The 22,527-nt window shown below is 46.2% G+C and overlaps 1 protein-coding gene across 13 annotated transcripts in view; it reads left to right on the forward strand.

Annotated features, from left to right (window-relative positions):
• Window positions 1-22,527, forward strand: part of chl1b (cell adhesion molecule L1-like b) — a 1,240,677-nt gene that overhangs the window by 1,140,004 nt on the left and 78,146 nt on the right. For all 13 annotated transcript variants that reach the window (XM_086001404.1, XM_086001409.1, XM_086001398.1 and 10 more), the window contains one exon: window positions 11,945-12,124. In XM_086001404.1, coding sequence (XP_085857530.1) covers window positions 11,945-12,124 — 180 coding nt within the window. The remainder of the gene's footprint in view (window positions 1-11,944; window positions 12,125-22,527) is intronic.

A 22,527-nucleotide genomic window follows, 5' to 3' on the forward strand; every position in this document is an offset into this window, starting at 1 on the left:
TTGACTACAGCCTCAATCTTGTCTGGGGACTTATGTAACCCCTCTTCATCAATCACGTGGCCACAATACGAGATTTGTTTCCTGAAAAACTCGCATTTGGGGCAGTTGGCTCGTAGCCCATATTCTTGTAATCTAGTGAGCACCTGCTCCAGGTTGGCAAGGTGTTCGCTGTCATTTTCGCCCGTAACCAGGATGTCGTCCAAATAACACTGGGTCCCCGGGATCCCTTGCAGGACTTGTTCCATCGCCCTCTGCCAAATAGCCGGAGCTGATGCTACCCCGAATACCAGTCAGTTGTACTGGTAAAGACCTTTGTGAGTGTTTATCGTGAGGTATTTTCTAGATGCTTCTTGTACCTCCATTTGTAGATACTCTTGGGCCAGATCAATCTTCGTAAAGCGTTTCCCTCCAGATAGTGAGGCGAAAATATCTTCTATCCGCGGAAGTGGATATTGTACTGAGTGAAGGACTGGGTTCACAGTTACCTTAAAGTCCCCACAGATGCGAACCTTCTTCGGCTCCCCAGGCGTGCTGCTCAATGATTTCTTCATTACAGGAATGATGGGTGTGGCCCACTCGCTCCAGTCCACCTTGGACAGCACACCCGAACGCTCCAGACTCTCCAGCTCTGCTTCGACGGCTGGGCGGATCGCATACGGTACCGGTCTGGCCTTAAAAAATTTTGGTTTTGCATTATCTTCAATTTTTATCGTTGCCGTTATGCCTTTTAGAGTCTCAAGTCCTTGCTGGAACACCTCTTTCACATCAGTTAGAATTTTTGACAGTCGTCCAGGTGTGACGTCGTCATCCTTTTTGTCAGCCACAGTTAGCGCCTGAATGGAATGCCAATCCAATTGTATTTTTCGGATCCATTCATGTTCCAATAATGGTGGTCCTCTATCTTGTAGTATATATAGATACAGTTTCTGTGTTTCCTTGCCGTTGTATTTAATGGGCACCCTTATTTTTCCTCTGGGGTAGACTTTTTGCCCCGCATAGGTCTTCAAGACAATGGATGTGTCCTTCAAGGGTATGTGTGAGAATAGCCGCTTGTAGTCTCATCGATTCATGACTGTTAGGGCTGATCCTGTGTCCAATTCCATCTTTACTTGGGACCCTGCTATCATGAGGGTGACCCAAATGGTTCGGTGATCCTCCTTTGCGATCACGTTGTGTAACTTTAGGCAAATTAGTCTCCTGCTCCCGGAGTCATTATCACTCTTCTGATCTTCTGAACTACTGTCCGTCATCTTTTGTACTTTCTTGTACTTTTCCTTAGTAGTTCTTTTTGTTTTGGTTTTCTTTCCCGACCTGCAGACTCGTGCTATGTGTCCCACTTTTCCACATTGCCTGCATACTTTGGCCTAGAAATTCAGTCGCGTTTGCGCCCACTTATTGGCCTAGAAATTCGGTAGGCTTAGCGCCGCATTTGAGGCACTAGAGGGCCTAGCGCCGGAGTTATGGCCAGTTGAGAAATTCCCTGGGGCCCTAAATCGGCGTTGCACCGGTAGCGCTGCGCCGGCACCGATGACGTCATCGGTGTGCGCAGCGTCCCGGTTGCCGTGGTAACCCGGCCCCAAGCCGAAATTCAGTTGCGCCCGCCTCGCCCGTGGCAGGCGCAACTAAGACTCTGGCAACAGAGTCTTCCCCCAGTGTGCGCCGGCGCATAAAGGTGGAGCAGCGGCCGGCCGCGTTCCCGGCGGCCGCCTGCCCGCACCTCCCTTCCCGGACTCCTGCATTCCCCCCCCGCGGCCCTGATCAGTGTCTCATGCGAGCCCGGCACTTCCCCGAGGTGCCGGGCTCAGATATCGGGTCAATCCGCCGGACAGTTGTCGGCTGCAGGCAGCTCCTCCTTAACAGGAGGAGGAGGCCTGCAGTTCCCCCGCCTGCCGCACCGCATCGGGTGCCGCAGCGGAGGATTAGCGCCGTGAAACCCAAGTTCACGCCCGTTTTGAGGCGCTAAAGGAGGGTTTTAGCGCCCGCCGCCGTCTGGGCCCGGCGCACCCGAATTTTCATCGCGCGCTGCCGCATTACCGCTGGCGCAAACTTTCTGGCGCTACAGCCCTGGCAAGACCAGAACCCAATTTCTAGGCCATTGGCTATAAAGTGGTTTGCGCCGGAAGTTTTTTAGCGCCCGAAATTGAGTTGGTCCCTAACATCGGCGTTAGCCGGTAGCGCTGCGCCGGCACCGATGGCGTCATCGGTGTGCGCAGCGCCCCGGTTCCAATGGTAATCCGTCCCGATGGCCAAATTCAGTTGCGGCCGCCTCGCCCGTCGCGGCCGCAAACAGCGTTTGCAAAACGGTGCCTTACAACTCCGAGAGGCCGGCGCATAAAGGTGGAGGGGCGGCCGGCCGCTTTCCCGGCGGCCGCCTGGCCGCACCTCCCTCCCCGGACTCCTGCACCACCCCCCCGTGGCATTGGTGTGTGACTCCCGCGAGCCCGGCACTTCTCCGTGGTGCCGGGCTCATTTGACGGGGGAATCCAGCGGCGATCTCACGGCTGCAGGCAGCTCCTCCTTAAGAGAAGGAGGAGGCCTGCAGTACCCCAGCCTGCCGCACCGCATCGGCTGCCGCAGCGGCAGCTGGGCGCCGGAAACTGACATTCTTCGCCCCAAACGAGGCGGCCAAACCCTCCAATAGCGCCCGCCTCCGTCTTGGGGCGGCGCTACTGAATTTCAGGCGGGCGCTAGGGGAATCCAGCCCAGCGCTAAATTTCGGGCACTAAAGACCTGGCGCGGCGATACCGAATTTTTAGCCCTGTGTCCTTAAACCAGCAATCCTTCTGGTCATGGGTTGTTCTGCCACAGCGATAGCACTTTTCTGCTCTATACGCCATTTCATTGGTGCTATATTCTTGCGGTATCTGTTGTATTTCCGCAGCTCCCCGTGCTGCTGCTTCGTAGGATACTGCCACGCTGAAAGCCTTTTCTAGCGTAAGGTCCTTTTCCGAAAGTAGCCGTTTCTGGGTTCCTTCACTCTGGAGCCCGCAGACAAACTTATCCCTTAAGGTATCTGCCAGTCCTGCTCCGAACTGGCCGTGTTTTGATAACTTGCGTAGTTCCGTAAGATAGTCAGCATTACTCTCGTCTTTGTGCTGGTTTCTTTTATGGAACTTGAATCTTTCTGCTATCAGCAGCAGTGTAGGGTTTAGATGTTCCTGTAAGATATTGACAATCTCTTCAAAGCTTTTCTCCATTGGTTTAGCTGGGGTAATTAAATTCCGCAATAGGCCGTCCGTTCTCGCGCCCATCAAATTCAATAATAACGACGCCTTCTTTTCATCGGCCACCTCATTTGCCTTGCAGTACACTTCAATTCTTTCCACATTCGTGGTCCAGTCTTCTATTTCGTTGTCGAAAGCAGTGATGCTGCCACTCTTCGGCATCTTGGGTGGTTTAAAATGGCGCCTCCCGCGCTTTTCCTTCTTCCCCAATGGATTAAAATGGCGCCTCCCGCGCTTTTCGTTCTTGCCAATGCTACTCCTAGCATTCTAAATAGTAATGGCGGCGCCCCGTGGCTTTCTGCGCGTCTCTCTTTTGTTAATTAATTTTCTTAATTTTATTCTTCTTCGACGCTGTCCACTGCGCGTCTCTTTTCCTTCCCCCTTTTTAATTTTCTTTAACGCTGCCCAGCTCTTGAGCACCGGCCGCGCCCTGTGCGCTTCACCCTCTCTCTCTCTTTTTCTTCCCGACGACGCTGCTCAGCCCCCTTGCAGAGCCGCTCGATCGAGCTCTAGCCCGCCGCAGTCTGGGAAGGGTCAGCGCACTACCTGCTACCAGCCCGATTTGCTGGAACACCTTGACTGGAGAGCCAAGCCCAGCTCTCCACAGCTTCCCCTGCAATTCTCTGAACTCCGATGGATCACTGGGCGGTTGCCCACGGTCGACGCCCGTTGCTCTGGCTTTGACCTCCAAGAAGCTTCTTTTCAGGGATGGATCCCCGTGAGGTGATGCAGTACTGCAGGTGAGTTTGAACCTGCTCGTCGCCACTGTAGTGTCCACGTATAAATAACACACGGACTGCAGGAGAACGGTAATAACAGGTGTTTACTGAACAGAGGGTATGCTGGAACTAACTGTACAAATTATTACACGGTGTTATATACAGGTGTGGTCACTACTGGTACTGCAGTATACAGGGGCTGTAAAAGATAGTTCCTCTCTTAAAGGTACATACATTACAAAGGGAAAAACAGTGTGAGACTTGAAGCTGTCTATAGGGATATCTCTTCACTCTTGCAATGTCTGCGGGAATGCGCTGAGAACTTTTGATAATTGTTGAAATATAATCTATTGTTCAGTATTGAGCTTTGCTAACTTGCAGTTTAATATTAAGTTTGCTAGCCATTAGTTTTATTACTTCAGTTTTATTTCTCCTCTGTTAGAATTAGGGAAAAGCATGTTGAACTTGGGTTTTATTTACAGTTAGAACTCTTGTTGTCATCAAGGTTCATGGGTTGCGTCATCAACTGTGAAAACAGAAAAAAACTTGTGCTAAGACTAAAAGCAGATAAGGCCAGTGCCTGGACACAAAACTTGCTAAGCCTATGATTGGATGGATTTTTTGGAACTTACAGTTTTTGGGATATATCCAAAGGGGTTTGGGTTATTCTCAGTGTAGAAGGGTCAAGGAGGATACCAGACAGGTGTACAAGCCTATGTGAGTAGTTGGTATGAGGAATGGGCCACGCCTTTTACCCAAGAATCAACAGAGTAATGTAATTCTCAATTGTTCCTTGTAAACTGCTGCTTAAATATGCTAATTTATTAATTCTCACTTATGCTTAAATAAAAATCATAACTGTTACCAATATGGAGTCAACTTCAAACTATGCATATTTAGGAAGGATGACCACTGCGAAGTGATACTTAGGACAGTTGGCAACTGGGGAGCCATGGTCCTTCTGAGAGAGAGAATCGGGAATATCCTAATACGATAGCAAAATACTGCAGATGTTGGAAATCCGAAATAACAACAGAAAATGCTGGAAAAACTCAGCAGGTCAGGCAACATCCGTGGAGAGAAATTTGAGTTGACGTTTCGGGTCGAACCCTGCTTCAAAACTGGAACGAAAAGAAACTGGATCGAAGGCAGGGCTGCGATCGGACAAAAGAGTAAAAGAAACAAAAGAAGTAAAAGAGATTAGAAGCTAGACGAGATGGTAATAGGCTGAGATTAGGTGTAAAGTGTACTGGCAGGGCAAAAGATAGCTGCCAGGTGTGAGAGAGAAACAAAAGGAAAGGGGGGGGGCGGGGAAAGGAGTGGAAAAATTACAAGAAAAAATGAAATGGGGGCCGAGCTTATGATCTGAAATTGTTGAACTCGATATTGAGTCCGGAAGTCTGCAGAGTGCCTAATCAGAAGATGAGGTGCTGTTCCTCGAGTTTACGTTGAGCTTCCATGGAACAATACAAGAGGCCAAGGACGGTGAGGTCCGAGTGGGAATGGAGCGGTGAATTAAAATGACAGGCGACCGGAAGCTCGGGGTCACCCTTACGGACTGAATGGAGGTGTTCCGCAAAGCGGTCACCCAATCTGCGTTTGGTCTCCCCAATGTAGAGGAGAGCGCATCGTGAGCAGCGAATACAGTATACTAGATTGCGAGAAGTACAAGTAAATCGCTGTTTCACCTGGAAGGGGTGTTTGGGGCCCTGGACAGTGGGAAGGGGGGAGGTATAGGGGCAGGTGTTACATCTCCTCCGCTTGCACGGGAAGGTGCCAGGCGAAGGGGAAGGGCTGTTGGGGGTGAGAGAGGAGTGGACTAGGGTGTCTCGGAGGGAGCGGTCCCTGCGGAATGCTGAAAGGGGAGGGGAGGGGAAGATACGTTTGGTGGTGGGATCACTTTGGAGGTAGCAGAAATGCCGGAGGATGATCCGTTGAATGTGGAGGCTGGTGGGGTGAAAGGTGAGGACAAGGGGAACCCTACCATGGTTCCGGGAGGGAGGGGCAGAGGTGAGGGCAGAAGTGCGGGAGATAGAACTGACACGGTCGAGGGCAGTGTCAACCACGGTAGAGGGGAATCCTCGGTTGCGGAAAAAGGAAGACATGTCTGAAGCACTGGTGTGGAAGGTGGCATCGTCGGAGCAGATACGGCGGAGACGGAGAAACTGGGAGAATGGAATAGAGTCCTTACAGGAAGCGGGGTGGGAGGAAGTGTAGTCCAGGTAGCTGTGGGAGTCAGTGGGCTTGTAGTGAATATTGGTCGATTATCCTAATGTTCATTAGGAAGCTACTTTATCAGGTAAATTCAATGAGGTGAGCTGGCATAAATTCTCACTAGAACAGCTCCCATTTTCATGAGGCTAACGGTGGAATGGCACAAATCGTTTAGCAAATTGTGGTGATTCACAACTCATGGGGTATCTCTTCCTCACCACAAATTGCTGGACTGTTTACACAGTAATAACTGCATGCGCATTAAACTTGCGGGTATTTTCCCAGCAAATTGTGGGCCAACGTGTCCTTCAAAATAACAGTTTGTCTCCCTCTGTCTCTTTAAGTCATCATTGTTGCATCCAGTGGCTTCCAGCAATTTTGGAATCCTATTTTACATGGGTGTATCAATGCCTGAGTGCATATCTGCCATAAATGCTGGGAAGGGAAGAAAACGTTGATATTTGATAATTACCCCTTCATTATAATATTGAAATAAAGCTTCCGCCACTTTCCAAGAGCTATCTTGAGCAGTGATCACTCTCGCCAAAAAGATGCCTTCTGAGCATTATGGGCAGCGATCATATTTTCCCATATTTGCACCCCATTAGACACTAATTAATAGGGCATAATAGAGCTGAAAAAACAAGCTGTACAATTCAATATCTGCTTTAGCAGCATTTCAATTAACCTGAAAAGCATTGTAGCACGCAAATTGTTCAGCAACATTTGCTGTATAATGACTATGAATAATACAAGGGCCTAGAAATTCAGTTGTTAGCGCCAGCCGCTAGCGCCTTAGGAGGAGGAGAAGTGGGGCGATAAGCGGCTAGCACCTGGGCGCGGCGCAATCTGCACCTCTCACGAACTTCACTCAAGATTTAGCGGCGGCACAAAACCGCAGCGCCCGCTCAGCTGCGCGCGCAGATCCTGACGTCATTTCATGGTGCAACGCCCTTGGTGCGCCCCGAACCGGAACTTCAGTGGCGCCGCCCTTCTGTGCACCTGGCGCCCCCAGCGACTGGTAGAGGGGAACGGTTCCCAGTCGCTGCGGGGCGTGGGGGGCGCTAATTAAAGGGGTCTCCTCCTGCATTATAAGTGGCAGCCATTTTGTGCCAATCCTGTGTGAGAGATGGATATTTGGAGAGACAAAGGGAGAGAGCTTTCTGGTTTGACTCAGCGCTCGCACAGGTACTTCTGGCTTCACTTGGATTTAACTTTCAGTGCCATAGCCTTGAGTCGCCACATATAATGGGGGCTGCCATGGGTGGAAATGTTGGCTTACTGCATTGCATTCAACGGGCTCAGAGACGCCGTGAAAGAGTGCCAGTCATGGCCAGACGGAGAAGGGCCAACAGGTGTCGGCACAGGAGGCCTTACCCACCCAGGGTATACCACCAGCAGTTCTCATATCTGAACATGTCTGAGGAGCAGTGTGTTCAGAGGCTGCGATTCAGAAGGGAGGTGGTCACTGAGATCTGCCACCTGCTTCGCAGAGATCTGCAGCCACAGCTGAGGAGCAGGACGTCTCTGTCGGTGGCAGTGAAGGTGACGGTGGCTCTCAACGTCTATGCCACCGGCTCCTTCTAATCCGCTACTGGGGACATTGCCAACATCTCCCAGTTCGCGGTGCATTGCTGCATCCGCCAGGTGACCAATGCCCTTTTCAGAAGGAGACGTCAGTTCATCTCCTTCCCCATGACCCTGGACAAGCAGCAAGAGCGTGCAATGGGATTTGCAGTTTTAGCGGGCTTCCCCATGGTCCAGGGCGCCATTGACTGCACGCATGTGGCTTTGCGGGCACTTCTACAGAATGCTGAGGATTACCGCAACCGGAAGGGCTACCATTCGCTCAACGTGCAGTTGGTGTGTGACCACAGGCAGCTCATCCTAGCTGTCAATGCTCGCTTTCCAGGCAGCAGCCACGATGCCTTCATCCTGCGCCAGACTTCTGTGGCAGATATTTTCGAAGCCCAGGCTCACCCACGAGGATGGCTTCTCGGGGACAAAGGCTATCCTTTGTGCACCTGGCTGATGACCCCGCTCCGTGCGCCCAGCACCCCTCCCATGGTGGAATACCCCTGACAGTGTCAAGCCCTCATCTTGCCTGCACTGCCTCCCATGGTGGAATAGCCCTGACAGTGTGTAAAGTGCTGAATGTGCAAGTGATTTTCATGACAGTCCCATGGCTGCTGGATGAGGGCTGGGCATTGGGGCTTTCAGGTCCCTTTGGCCATAAAGTGAGGTGCACATGCAGGGATGAGGAGGATACTGGAAAGGGTACTCACCCTGACAACCCGAGTGAGGTCGTTGAACTTTTTTCTGCATTGCACAGGAGTCCTGCCAACCATGCTGTTGGAGGTCACCCTGTTTGCCACCTCCCTCCAGGCTTTTCTATACTCGCTGGGCAGCGGCCTCCTGCCACTATCAGGGAAGAGGACAAGTCGCCTGCACTCCACTGCGCCAACCAGTACCTTCAGGGCACCCTCGCTGAAGCGCTGCGCTCGCTCCCTAGCCTTCTCCATAGTCGTGGGCGTTGAACTGTTGAAGCAGCTATGTTCAGGCCTTGATTCAGGGCTGCAGTGTGCAGGGCGTGGCAGCCAAACAAATCCACCCTCCCCCTTTAAGAGCTGACAGCGTGTCTGCCTTCAATCAGCAACTCGCCGCACCTGCGCTGCGCCCGCCCTCAGTGGTAGCGCCCCGGCTCGCTGGCTTAGCGCCTTATGATAGTCGTGCATCGCCTGCTTTAGCGCAGCAGCAACCTCTTGGGGCGATGCAACTGAATATCGGCGAAGGTGGCGCTAAGTTGCGCCGGGTGCTAAATTTAGTGAATGCCTGGCTGTAGCGCCCCAAACGTGGCTATACTGAATTTCTAGGCCAAGGTGTTTTATTTATCTGAATCTTTGTACCCAGACAATTAGTTGTTCAAAAAGAAAATACTGCAGATGCTGGAAATCTGAAATAAAAACAGAAAATGCTGGATACTCAGCAGGTCAGGCAGCATCTGTGAAGAGAGAAACAGAGTTAATGTTTCAGGTCGATGACCTTTCGTCAGGACTGGAAAAAAGTAGGAAATGGAACAAATTTTTAAGCAAGTGTAGGGGCTGGGAAATGGGGGAAGGGATGAAATAACAAAAGATATTCAAGGCAAAAGGAGATGGTAATGGGACAGGTTAAGAAATAAAGGATGGCTCTAGATAAAGTGTAAATTGCGCTGGCAGAATGAAAGACAGCTGCCATGTGGGAGAGAAGAACAGAAGGCACAAACAAAAAGTGTGGATAAAAAAATATATATATGATAGGGGCCAGGTTATGACCTGAAATTGTTGAACTTTATGTGGAGCCCAGAAAGTTGTAAAGTGCCTAATCGAAAGATGAGGTGCTGTTCCTCGAGCTTACGCTGAGCTTCCGTGGAACAATGCAAGAGGCCGAGGACGGTGAGGTCTGAGTGGGAGTGGAGCAGTGAATTAAAGTGACAGGTGACCGGAAGCTCGGGGTCCCCCTTACGGACTGAATGGAGATGTTCCGCAAAGCGGTCACCCAATCTGCATTTGGTCTCCCCAATGTAGAGGAGTCCACATCGTGAGCAGCAAATACAGTATACTAAATTGCGAGAAGTACAAGTAAATCGCTGTTTCACCTGGAAGGGGTGTTTGGGGCCCTGAACAGTGGGAAGGGGGGACGTATAAGGGCATGTGTTGCATCTCCTGCGCTTATGTTGGGGGAGATAGAGGAGTGGACTAGGGTGTCTTGGAGCGGTCCCTGCGGAATGCTGAAAGGGGAGGGGAGAGGAAGATGCGTTTGGTGGTGGGATCACACTGGAGGTGGCGGAAATGGCAGAGGATGATCCGTTGAATGTGGAGGCTGGTGGGTTGAAAGGTGAGGACAAGGGAAACTCTATCGTGGTTCCAGGAGGGAGGGGCAGGGGCGAGGGCAGAAGTGTGGGAGATAGAACGGACACAGTCAAGGGCCGTGTCAACCACTGTAGAGGGGAATCCTCGGTTGAGGAAAAAGGAAGACCTGTCGGAAGCACTGGTATGGAAGATGGCATCGTCAGAACAGATGTGGCGGAGACGGAGAAACTGGGAGAATGGAATAGAGTCCTTATAGGAGGTGGGGTGGGAGGAAGTGTAGTCCAGGTAGCTGTGGGAGTCAGTGGGCTTGTAGTGAATGTCAATAACCTATCTCCAGAGATGGAGATGGAGAAGTCGAAGAAGGGAAGGGAAGAGTTGGAGATGGACCATGTGAAGGTGAGGGAAGGGTGGAAATTGGAAGCAAAGTGAATTAAATTATCTAGTTCAGGGCAAGAGCAGGAAACGGCACCGATACAGTCATCAATGTACCGGAAAAAGAGGTGAGGGAGTGGACCCGAGTAGAACTGGAACAAAGAGTGTTCCACATATCCCATGAAAAGGCAGGCATAGCTAGGACCCAGGCGGGATCCCATAGCAACACCTTTGATTTGGAGGGAGTGAGTTGAGTCAAAGGAGAAGTTGTTCAATTAGAGAACAAGTTCAGCCAGGCGGAGGTGGGTGGTGGTGGATGGGGACTGGTTGGGCCTCTGTTCAAGGAAGAAGCGGAGCGCCCTCAGGCCATCCTGGTGGGGGATGGACATGTAGAGGGATTGTACATCCATAGTGAAAAGGAGGTGGTTGGGGCCAGGAAACTGGAAACTGTTATCGTGGCGGAGGGCGTCGGAAGAGTTGCGGATGTAGGTGGGAAGAGACTGGACAAGGGGAGAAAAAATAGAGTCGAGATAGGAAGCGATAAGCTCCATGAGGCAAGAACAGGCTGAAACGATGGGTCTACCAGGGCAGTCCTGTTTGTGGATCTTGGGAAGGAGGTAGAAGCGGGCTATGCAGGGTTGGGGAACTGTGAGGTTGGCGGCCGTGGGGGGAAGATTTCCAGAGGAGATGAGGTCAGTGACAGTCTTGGAAACGGTGGCTTGATGTTCAGTAGTGGGGTCATGGTCCAGGTGGAGGTAGGAGGAGGTGTCAGAGAGTTGGCATTCAGCTTCCGCTAGGTAGAGGTCAGTTCTCCAAACAACAACAGCACCACCCTTGTCAGCAGGTTTAATGACAATGTCGGGGTTGGATCTGAGAGAATGGAGTGCTGCAAGTTCAGAGGGAGGTAGGTTGGAGTGAGTGAGGGGAGCAGAGAAATGGGGATGGCCGATGTCACGCCGACAGTTTGCAATGAAAAGATCTAGAGAGGGTAAGAGGCCAGAGGGATGGGGTCCAGGTAGAACGAGAATTCTGAAAGTGGGAGAAAGGGTCAGCCATGCGGGGGGAAAACTCCTGGCCAAAGAAGTGGACACGGAGACGAAGGCGGCGGAAAAAGAGCTCAGCATCGTGCCGAGCTCGAAATTCATTGAGGTGGGGGCATAAGGGGATGAAGCTGAGGCAATTAGTTGTTCAATTTGGATATTGGAATTTGAATTGCCACTCACCCCAATTTGAGCTGCTATAGAATTGCATGACAGTCAAAACCCTATAAATATGCTGAGAAATGAGCAGAAAAGATGGTCCTCTTTAGTAACTTGATTAAAGAACACCTTGCTACCTTAAACAACTTGCTGGGAGAGGAAAAGACCGGTATTCTAGTTATTACGCACATTTAACAAGAACATGAAGCAGGAGAACATCAAACAAAAGCATTGCTTTCCTATAGCTATTTATTTACTTCAATTAGTTGTTGAACTAACAGGAAATTATTTTATTTGTATCTTCCAGATACAGACTCTGAACTACATGATGGCTAAGTCTGACAGTTACATTTTTTATTTTACAGTTAACGACACAGAAGAAATTGGTGCCCTGAATACTATTAATATTACAGACCCTAATACAACCAAGATAATAGTTTCTGACCTAGACACCAGCAGCAAATATAAGTTCTACCTGAGTGCTTACACTAGAGCTGGACCTGGGAAACTTATTACAGAAGAAGGGACAACAGTTATGGAAGGAGGTAAGACAACTATGATTGCAAATTGGAAGCTGTAGTAAATAAGTGATTATTGCAGACTATGCCTGTATTGTAATTCAAGGATCTTTGAGCTGCTCGTTATTGAAATCATAATGATCTCTGTTGCACATCAAATATTAATCTTTGTTTATCACAATGCATTCTCTGAATACTGAACAATATGTTTTTTTATTTGTTTCACTCATTTTGGCCGGTCTTTCAATTCATAAAAAATGAAAATGGATAAATTAGAGGCACAACAATAAACTAAAATTATGTAAAACTTATATACAGAATATAACTGAAAAATCTGTTCCATATTAAATTCCAAATTCTAACCAGCAATTACATGAATATATTCTGTAAATGATTGTATTAAATGGTAGTATTTTTTAATCTGTGTGCAATCACAACAGTTCTGCAATCTGCATGAGTCCCACCAATACTAAACAACTGCTGCCTCAGAACTTTGTTGCGTAATGCAATTAGGTTGTGGAACAATGAGTACTTTGTATTCGTTTTCACAATAGAGGAAGAACACAAAATACCAGCAGTAAAACGGAACCTAAAATAATTCGTAGGTAGGATCTTAGTGGATTTAATATAAGGGAAAAAAATGGTAATGATGAAAAAAATGTGACTTAACATAGACAAATCTCCAAGACCTGAAGGTTTCCACCCCAGGGTATTAAAAGAAATATGTGAGGACATTACCGATGCATTTGTCATAATTTTCCATAGTTCTCTAGATTCAGGAATTGTACCTTTGGATTGGAAAATTGCAAATGTCACTTCATTATTTAAGAAGGGAGGGAGGGAAAAACCCGATAACCACAGACCTGTCAGTTTAACATCAATTGTGGGAAAAGTTACTAGAATCTATCATTGGAGATGGAGTGAGTGAGCACTTGAACAAGTATGAGCTGATCAAAGAGAGTCAGCATGGATCTGTGATGGGTACGTCATGTCTGACTAATCTAATTTCAAATTTTGAGGAGGTCACTAACATGTGGTGGATAGGGAAGTATGGATGTTGTCTATATGGACTTCCAGAGGCATTTAACAAGGTTCCGCACAAGAGATTATCAAAAATTAGGGTGCATGGAATTTGTGGTAACCTTGCGACATGGGTTGGTAATTGGTTGGTAGGTAGGAGACAGTGAATATGGATAAGGGCTCATTCTCTGATTGGCAGGATGTGACAAGTGGTATTTCCTGGGGATCTGTACTGGGGCCTCAGCTTTCACCATATATATTAATAACTTGAATAGAGAGTTGGATATCCAAGTTTGCAGATGACACTAAGTTAGGAGGCACAGTAAATTGAGTGGATTGGAGCAGGCAGTTGCAAAGACAGACTAAGTGAGTGGAAAAAACTATGGCAGATGGAGTTCAATCTGGGCAAACGTGCACTGTGCAAGGTTATGCACTGTGCATCTGAGAAAGACAAATCAGAACATTTCCTCAATGGTGAGAGGCTAGGAGCTATGGAGAAGCAATGGGTGTCCAAATCACTAAAAGCTACAAAAATAATCAAAAAGGCTACTGGAATGTTGGTCTTTATCTCAAGGGGGTTGGAATTCAAAAGTGACAAAGTTATGCTCCAGTTGTACAGAGCCTTGATCAGACTCTATCTGGAGTACAATGTTCAGTTTTGGGCACCAAATATGTGGTAAAGTCTATTGATCTTGGAAGGAGTACAGTGCATATTCATCAGAATGATACCAGGGCTTAAAGGGTTAAATTATGAGGGTGAGTTGCATAAACTTGACTTGTATTCCCTTAAGTTCAGAATGGTGTGGAGATGCTGGAGTTGGACTGGGGTGGACAAATGTAAGAAATCACACAACACCAGGTTATAGTCCAACAGCTTTATTTGAAATCACAAGCTTTCGGAGCGCTGCTCCTTCTTCAGGTGAAGTGGAGAAATGCATAAAGACACAGCTTATATAGTCAGAGAATCATGTCAGATGTTTACAGGTAACCTTTCCAATGGCAGTTGGAAAGGTTACCTGTAAACATCTGACATGATTCTCTGACTATATAAGCTGTGTCTTTATGCATTTCTCCACTTCACCTGAAGAAGGAGCAGCGCTCCGAAAGCTTGTGATTTCAAATAAAGCTGTTGGACTATAACCTGGTGTTGTGTGATTTCTTACTTAAGTTCAGAAGGTTGAGGGGCAATCTAATTGAGGTGTTCAAATGATAAAGGAACTCAATAGGGTAGATACAGAAAAACTATTTACATGGCGGGGGAATCAAGAACAAGATGGCATAATCTTAAAATTAGAGCTAGGCTGTTTAAGAATGAAGTCAAAAAGCACTTTTTCACAAAAAGGGTACTAGAAATCTGAAACTTGCTCCCCAAAAGACTGGATGCTGGGTCAATTGAAATTTACAAGACTGAGATTGAAAGATTTTTATTCGGTAATGTTATCAAGGGTTATGGATCAAAGATGGGTATATGAAGTCAAGGTACAGATCAGCCATTATCTAATTGAGTGGCAGAACAGACTTAAGGGGCTGAATGGCCTACTCCTGTTTATATGCTGTATTGGGATGAAGTGCCTTGCCATACAAGGGAAACAAATTATTACTGACTTTGCAATAAATGACAATGGTGCTCATAAACAGGGAAGAAAAAAAATCATATGCTGGAAAATGTACGATAATTAAATGTCACATTCAAGCAGTGCTTGCAATTTTAATGTGTGTTTTGTGATACATTGAATGCCTTTTAAATTAGTTTACTACTGAACCATCATTAAATTAAAGCAGGTAAATCAAAGAGTATATTATTCTGAAAACTGAATGTCTTCCATACCTCTGGTGGACTAATACAGCTAAAGTTTGGAACATGATGATCTGCTTTTAGGGAATGCTGCTTTAAGCGAACATGATCCATTGGGACATGCATCTCTGCATTCAACATCAACCAGTATAGCAAAATGTTACATAGATAATTTTACACCCGAAATGTAAAGGGTGCAACAGAAATGTAGGAGTTGTAAAGTAATCAAGCTACAGCTTAAGTTTATTTAAAATGAGTAAAACAACTTCAGACTCTTGTTCATTAATTGGAAGAAAGATTTGCCAGTAGCCTTCAGAAGAATATTCCCAAGTAATTGCTGAATAGAGAATGTTGTGAATTTCTGCCTTTCCGTATTAGTCTGATAATTCTCCACTGCTGGAATCATTACTTACAGTACCACTATATTTAATTATCTGGATCAAACATTCTACCTTAATGTATGAACTTTCATCACTTTGTATAAACCAGCCTAGTTAAGCAGCTTATGTGAACCAAGCTAATTCCAGATGCAGTACAACACTTGATGTGCTGGGTTCTTTCAAGTGGCTTGTTCAGCAATAAAGCAAAATCAGGTTATCTGGTAGAATTACATTTCTGGCTGTTACAATATTTAGCAGCAGCTATTTTGTCAAATGCTGTTTTTCTCAGTCCAAATTCAAATACTGTGTATTCAAATATATAAAATACGTACATATCTAATTCTATAAGGTGATCTATGATATTGTTTCCATGCTGTTGCTTCTGTCTATGTTAATGGGAGTTGGATGCAGTGTTTCATGTTGAACATTTACAACCAATAGACCATGATTTCTTGGTTCATTTAAGACTGAACATAAAACATTTAATACATTTTTATCATTTTACTAAAGTTTTGTAAATTCTAATGACTATTTCATTCCCCTTCAGCACTAAAGAAATACTGTTGCACATTAGAATAAATGGCACAGAACATTCCAGATGAGATTTTGAAGATTAGGCCTTTATTCCAGTTAAATAAATGTGAAACCAAAAGCATATCCATTATTTGAAATACCAGATCATTTTAAAAGTAATAAATGGCAATTATGCAAATGTATTAATTTCACGATGTAACAAAAGCCTGTACAGTTGTAGGAAACAGGACTGGAATAGTTAATCCGATGAGCAAAGCACCCTTGGTTCCTCTGTTCCCTTCGATCCAAACTAGGCAAAAAATACATCAAAGCCAATGCCAAATCAAGCCAAACCAAGAAAATAATAATTTCTCTATTTGGCAAATTGTCGGTGAACTGTAAATCGAGTCTATATTTTAGTGATGAAACTCATAAACTAGCTTAACAGAAATCTGTACAAATATAAGGGAAAGATTTCCTCTGGTTACTAATTGCTAGCAACATCATGAACATAGTAGGAAGATTTTCTAGGTTATTTTGAGGGGAAATTGTAGCAGCACTCTAAAAGAAGAGATTTATGTTTTTACTAGAAACAGCGATCAGAGGAAATCTTCCCAAATAAATAACTACTCAGCTGCCACTCTATCCTAATGTTACAATAATGTTTATGGTCTTTAATCATAGGTAGATGTTTTCCCTTGAGATTGAGGCCATGGATCTCCTAAGTTATTAACCACGTTTTGGTTTTTCAGAAACAAACGAGAAGTAAAACTGCATTAAACACAATTATTTTACATTTTTACTTTAAAAGTTTGTGTTGCTGTATTGTTTGCCTGCCCTGTGGCATGATGCACACTACTGGATTTGTTGCTTTCATTGCTATGCTTTTTTTTCTGATACACCAGTTCCTTGTCACTGGTCCTAGCGAGTAGCAACTGTGGCTGTGAGATGGTGAAAATCAGAAGCAGACTAGTAACAGAATAGACTTGTTCCCAATTCAGAAAATGCCCTGGCCAGCAAGCAACTTATGCACAACAATGCAAGGAAGCACTGAAGTTGATATTAAAAGGTAAAGTGGGTGGTATTGCAAATCTTGGGCTGATTAATTTCAGTAAATCAGTAACAGAATAACCAGTGATGTTGGAAATGATTACTTAACAACTAAGATTGAGAAATAACAAAAATACGTCGAGTGAAAATGATTCTGGTGTGGAAAGTTTGGATCCTCTAAAAGTAATGGCGCCGAATCATCATTGACAAAGTGCAGTTTTCAAAATTATTGTGGTCTGTTTATTGCTGAGTCATTGCTAACCAATAAATAAGACCAACAAAAAAGACAAACAAAAAACACCTATCACCTTAAGCGTAGTGGAAATAATGAACTGTGAAAAGCCAAGGCCAGAGGACAGTACTCTACAACCAGTTTTAAATATTAATGTCAGTTTAAAGTGCATTGCTCAAAAACGCTAGCTGCTTGAATTAAATCATTTCAAAGCAATAAATACAAAGGCTGAACACTCACAATCTACCACTATAATTAAAGCTTTGCATCTGCTGTGAGTCTGACATGCCCATGCAGCGCAGTTAAGTGCCTGAAATGTTCATTGGATCTGAAATGTATTTTTAGCTCAAATTTCACATTCACTAAAAAGCAACCAATCAAATAAAATATCCAAACACAAATATACATACAGTACATGCCACTTTTTCTCCAAATATTTCTGTTTACAAAAATGAACCAATTATATCCCTCATTTTCCCTCTTTTAATCTCCACTTTCTCCTGGCATGAAAATGTTGATTCCTCAATCTCTTTTGTCCCATATTGTAATATTTTATAATTTAAAAGGGGTCCTTCAATCCTCTTCACAGGTCTCCTTCCTCTTACCAGATTCAATCTTGTGTTTTACTTTATTTCCAGACTTCCCATTAATGAATTAGGCCTTCTGATGTTTTGGGGGCCACTGCACAAGTTCAAACTTTCCATGTTGCATACAAATGCAATTTGCTTAGATTACTTCAGTGCCCCTTAGTGTTAATTTTTGCCCCTCAGTGACATGATTGGCACTTCTGTTTTTGTGCTCAAAAGTGCTGGACATGAGAAGACCATAAGGTGACAGAGCAAAACTATTAATGGAGTTGGCAGGCATTAAGAGCAAAAATGTGGAGTGAGTAAATGGTTAATATAAGTATGAAATACAGAAGTATGAAGTACAGAAGCTCCATTCTCTGAGGGTGCACCATCAGCAGACCCATGCGCAGCCAGCAGCAGCACAGGTACGAACACTTCGGTGGGTCCTGTGCGAAATAGGATGGTATGTTTCCTCCCTGGTGCCAGAGTCAAGGATGTCACTGAGCAGCTGCAGGACACTCTGAGGGGGAAGGGTGAACAGCCAAAGGCCTCCAAATAGTGAGAGGGAGGTAGAGGAGCAAATCTGCAGGGAAATCGCAGAGATATGCAAGAGCTATAGAGTGGTGATATTGGGGGACTTTAATGACCGAAATATCAATTGGGATAATGCTAGGGTAAAGGGAAAGGAGGGGGAGGAAATTCTGAAATGTGTTCAGGAGAATTTCCTTGACCAATATGTTCTTGGCCCAACTAGGAAGGAGGCATTGCTGGATCTGGTGCTGGGGAATGAGGTGGGCCAGGTCGACCAAGTGTCTGTGGGAGAACATTTGGGTACAAGTGATCATCGTATCATAAGATTTTGATTAGCAATGGAGAGGAGCAAGGAACAATCTAGAGTGGAACTTCTAAACTGGAATATGGCTAACTTCAATGGGATGCAACAGGATCTGGCCAGGGTAAAATGGAACCAAAGACTGACAGGAAAAACTGTAACAGAACAATGGGTGAGATGTTCCAAGTACAGGCTAGGTACATTCCAACAAGAGGGAAGGGTAAGAGAACCAAAGCAAGGGCTCCTTGGATGACGAGGGAGATAGAGAAGATGATGAAACAAAAAAAGAGGGTGTACGATGCATGTCAGGTGAATTCTTCAAGGGAGAACCAGAACAAATACATTGGCCCAGAAATTCGGGTCGGGGGCTTCCCACGGGTGTAAGCCCCCAACCTGCACTTACCTTGCGCGCCAGCAGCAGTTCAGCTGTAGGGCCCCGTGGAATTCCGCTCTGGGGCCTGGCCCAGCTGCCGGCGTGCTGTGCTTGCGTGTCCCAGGGGCATAGTTAGTGCGATGCGTCCCCTGGGATCACGTGAGCCATGGGCAGCCAATCGGAGGAGGGAAAAGCCCATTCATAAGATTGACAGGCAGACCTGTCAAAACTTATAAATACTACGGGCCCCAAAATAGCAGTTAACCTTCAAATAATTTTTTTTTTAAATCACACTTTTTAAATAAACTATAAATTGCATTAAATAACTATTTTAAACAATAATTTAAATTTTTGAAAAAAATAATTTTATATTCTAACGTGGCTAAAAATAAACTTACCTTGCTTTAAAGTATTTAAAAATAATAAACCTGTGGAAAAAATGTTTTAATTTTAATTAATTGACCACTTACCTTGCAAAAAGCAGGCCTTATGCCTGCTTTTTATATGTGTAAATCCTGCAGGCTTACCCTCCCGGGAAAACCTGTAAAAAAAAAACTAAGTTCAAAGCGCACGCACAGCCTCTCCTGCGCGTGCGTTCGACCTCTGAACCCCTTCGTTCAGAGGATCGGAAGTGCCGGTTTCCCGCGCATGCACAGTGCATGCAGGAAACCGGCACTTCCATTCGGCCTACGGGTGAGTACCCCGTGCGTACTCACCCGTGGAGACCCGAATTTCTGGGCCAATAAGTTGAGAGGGGAAGTGAAAATGAAAATAAGATTGGCAAAGAGAGAACATGAGAGTAGAATGGCGGTTAACATAAAAGGGAACCCAAAAATCTTCTACTGGTATGTAAACAGTAAGTGGATAGTAAGAGGCGGGGTGGGATCTATTAGAGACAAAGAAGGTGATATATACTTAGAGGCACAGGGCAAGGCTAAAATACTCAATGAGTACTTTGTATCAGTGCTTACCAAGGAGGTGGATGCTGATAAAATATTGGTAGAAGTGAAAAAGGTAGAAGCAATGGAAGGGGTGAAAATTGATAGACAGGATGTACTAGAAAGGCTGGGTATGCTTAAAGTGGACAAGTCGCCTGGTCCAGATGGCTTGCATCCCAGGTTGCTAAAGGAATTGAGGGAGGAGATAGCGGAAGGGCTTGCCATCATTTTCCAATCTTCCCTAGATGCGGGGGAGGTGCCTGAGGATTGGAAAGTGGCAAATATGACGCCATTGTTCAAGAAAGGGTGTAAGGACAATCCTAGTAACTACAGGCCAGTCAGTTTAACATCAGTGGTGGGTAAAGTTTTAGAAACAATAATCAAGGAAAAGATTAATGGGCACTTTGGACAGGTTTATCCAATTAAGGAGAGTCAACACGGATTTGTAAAAGGCAGATCGTGTTTGACTAAACTAATTGCATTTTTTGATGAAGTAACAGAGAGGATTGATGAAGGGAATGCATTGGATGTTGTCTACATGGATTTTAGGAAGGCATTTGACAAAGTACCACATAGAAGGCTGGTTAACAAAATTGAGGCTCATGGACATAAGAACATAAGAAGCAGGAGCAGGCCATTCGGCCCTTCGAGCCTGCTCCGCCATTCAATGAGATCATGGCTGATCTTCTGCCTCAACTCCATTCACTGGCCCTATCACCTGGAATAGGTGGGACAGTGGCAGCTTGGATAAGGAATTGGCTTAAGGACTGAAAACAGCGAGTTGTGGTAAATAGCTGTTTTTCAGACTGGAGGATGGTAGACAGTGGTGTTCCCCAAGGGTCAGTGCTGGGGCCACTGCTTTTTTTAATATATATATAAATGACCTGGATATTGGAATACAGAGTGGAATTTCTAAATTTGCCGATGACACCAAAATTGGAGGGGTGGCAAACAGTGAGGATGATACCAATCGACTGCAACAGGCAATAGAAAGGCTAACAGAATGGGCAGACAAGTGGCAGATGGAATTTAATACAGAGAAGTATGAGGTAATGCATTTTGGCAGAAGGAACAGGAAGAGACAACATACACTTAATGGCACAGTTTTAAAGAGTGTGCAGGGACAGAGGGATCTGGGATTAATGTGCATATTTCCCTGTAGGTGGCAGGACATATTGAGAGAGTGGTTAACAAAGCATATGGGATCTTGGGCTTCATAAATAGAGGTATTGGGGTCGATTTTAGGTGAGGTGCGGGGTATTGGCGGGTTCCCCGAATTTAGTGATTCCAACACGATTGTAAATGGGTCTGTGAGGTTGATGCAATTTTAACTCAATTGGCTAATTGATTTCCAGCGTGTGGGAAGCCTTGGCAATTGAGTATTTCCAGTCAGAAAGTCGCAGAATATGACATCATCATTGCTGCTGCTTCTAAGGTCCACAGCAAGCCTTGCTTCCTCTGCAGGCTCCCAAACTTCAGCATTAAGATGGCACAGGAGCCTGCAGCAGCAACGGCCAGCGGGAGGGCCAGATCTGCGACCAAATTTGATGAGGCTTCACTCCAGGCATTACTGGATGGTGCTAGGGCCCACAGGGAGGCCCTCTTCCCTTCTTCAGGGAGGAAGAGGCCTCCCAGTCAGACCAAGACTGTGTGGCTACAGGTGGCAGGTCAAGTCAACTCCTTGGGGCTCACACGAAGAACGTGGTTGCAATGCAGGAAAAGAGAGCTCACAATAAAAGAGAACAAGTGAGGACAGGAGGAGGGCCACCATCAGTAGCCCACTTCACCCCCTGGGAGGAGACAGTCCTGGAGATTGTAGGACTGGAGGATGAGGCGCAAATGGGGGACGGACAGACTGGTGCATCACAGCACGCTGGTGGCAGAATAGTTTTCCATCTCTCTCATTGACATTGCATGAGTCGCTGATAATGATTCTGAAGCTATAACAGATGGACCTATGATCATCTGCAATATGCAATGTGCATATAACCTTGACCTCACATCTACAACTCTTTCCTTCACTCCCCCACATGACCATCGAGAGCTCCCGTCCCCACTGTCCAGGAGGAAGAGCCTGAGCTTCCTGACTCCTCAGAGGAATCTGCAACCTCTGAGGTCGCAGCGTCATCAGAATTCAGCGCACCCAGCACCAGCGCAAACACTCACACCTCGGTGGGACCTTCGGGACATAGAGTAGTATTGTCACCTGGTGTATCATAGCTCACAAGTGAGCATCAGCAGATTGTGGAGACAGGGATAGCAGTGGAGAGTCCTAGTCGGAGGGCGCAGGACTCTGCTAGCTCGGCTCAGCTGCATATCAACCCTCTGCCTCTGGGTCCATCCATAAAATCAGCGGGGCTGGAACTCCAGGAACAGATGCAGGAGTCTGGCAGGTTTTGTCTCCAGGGTCAATGTGAGTGTGGAGCGAATGGAGGAGTCCATAGCGACCATGAGCAGAGCCTTTGTGGAGTCATTGGCTCCTGAACGCATCATCATGGAAAGGATGGCAACCTCCATGGAGGAGATAAGTCGCCAGGGTATGGAAAACATGGTGAGTGCTCATAATAGAATGACATCTCTTGAGGAGCGATGGGCATCTATTGAACAGAGAAACCAGACCTTCATGGAAGTCCTTCTGAGTAGGACTGCCATTGCAGATACAGATCCCCATGGCCCCCTGATTTGCAGCAAGGTGCTCTCAAGCCACTTCCAAGCTGTGGTAAACCAC

Source organism: Somniosus microcephalus, chromosome 11, assembly GCF_052327205.1.
Source record: "Somniosus microcephalus isolate GS21.2 chromosome 11, FLI_Smic_1.0, whole genome shotgun sequence".
NCBI lineage: Eukaryota > Metazoa > Chordata > Chondrichthyes > Squaliformes > Somniosidae > Somniosus > Somniosus microcephalus.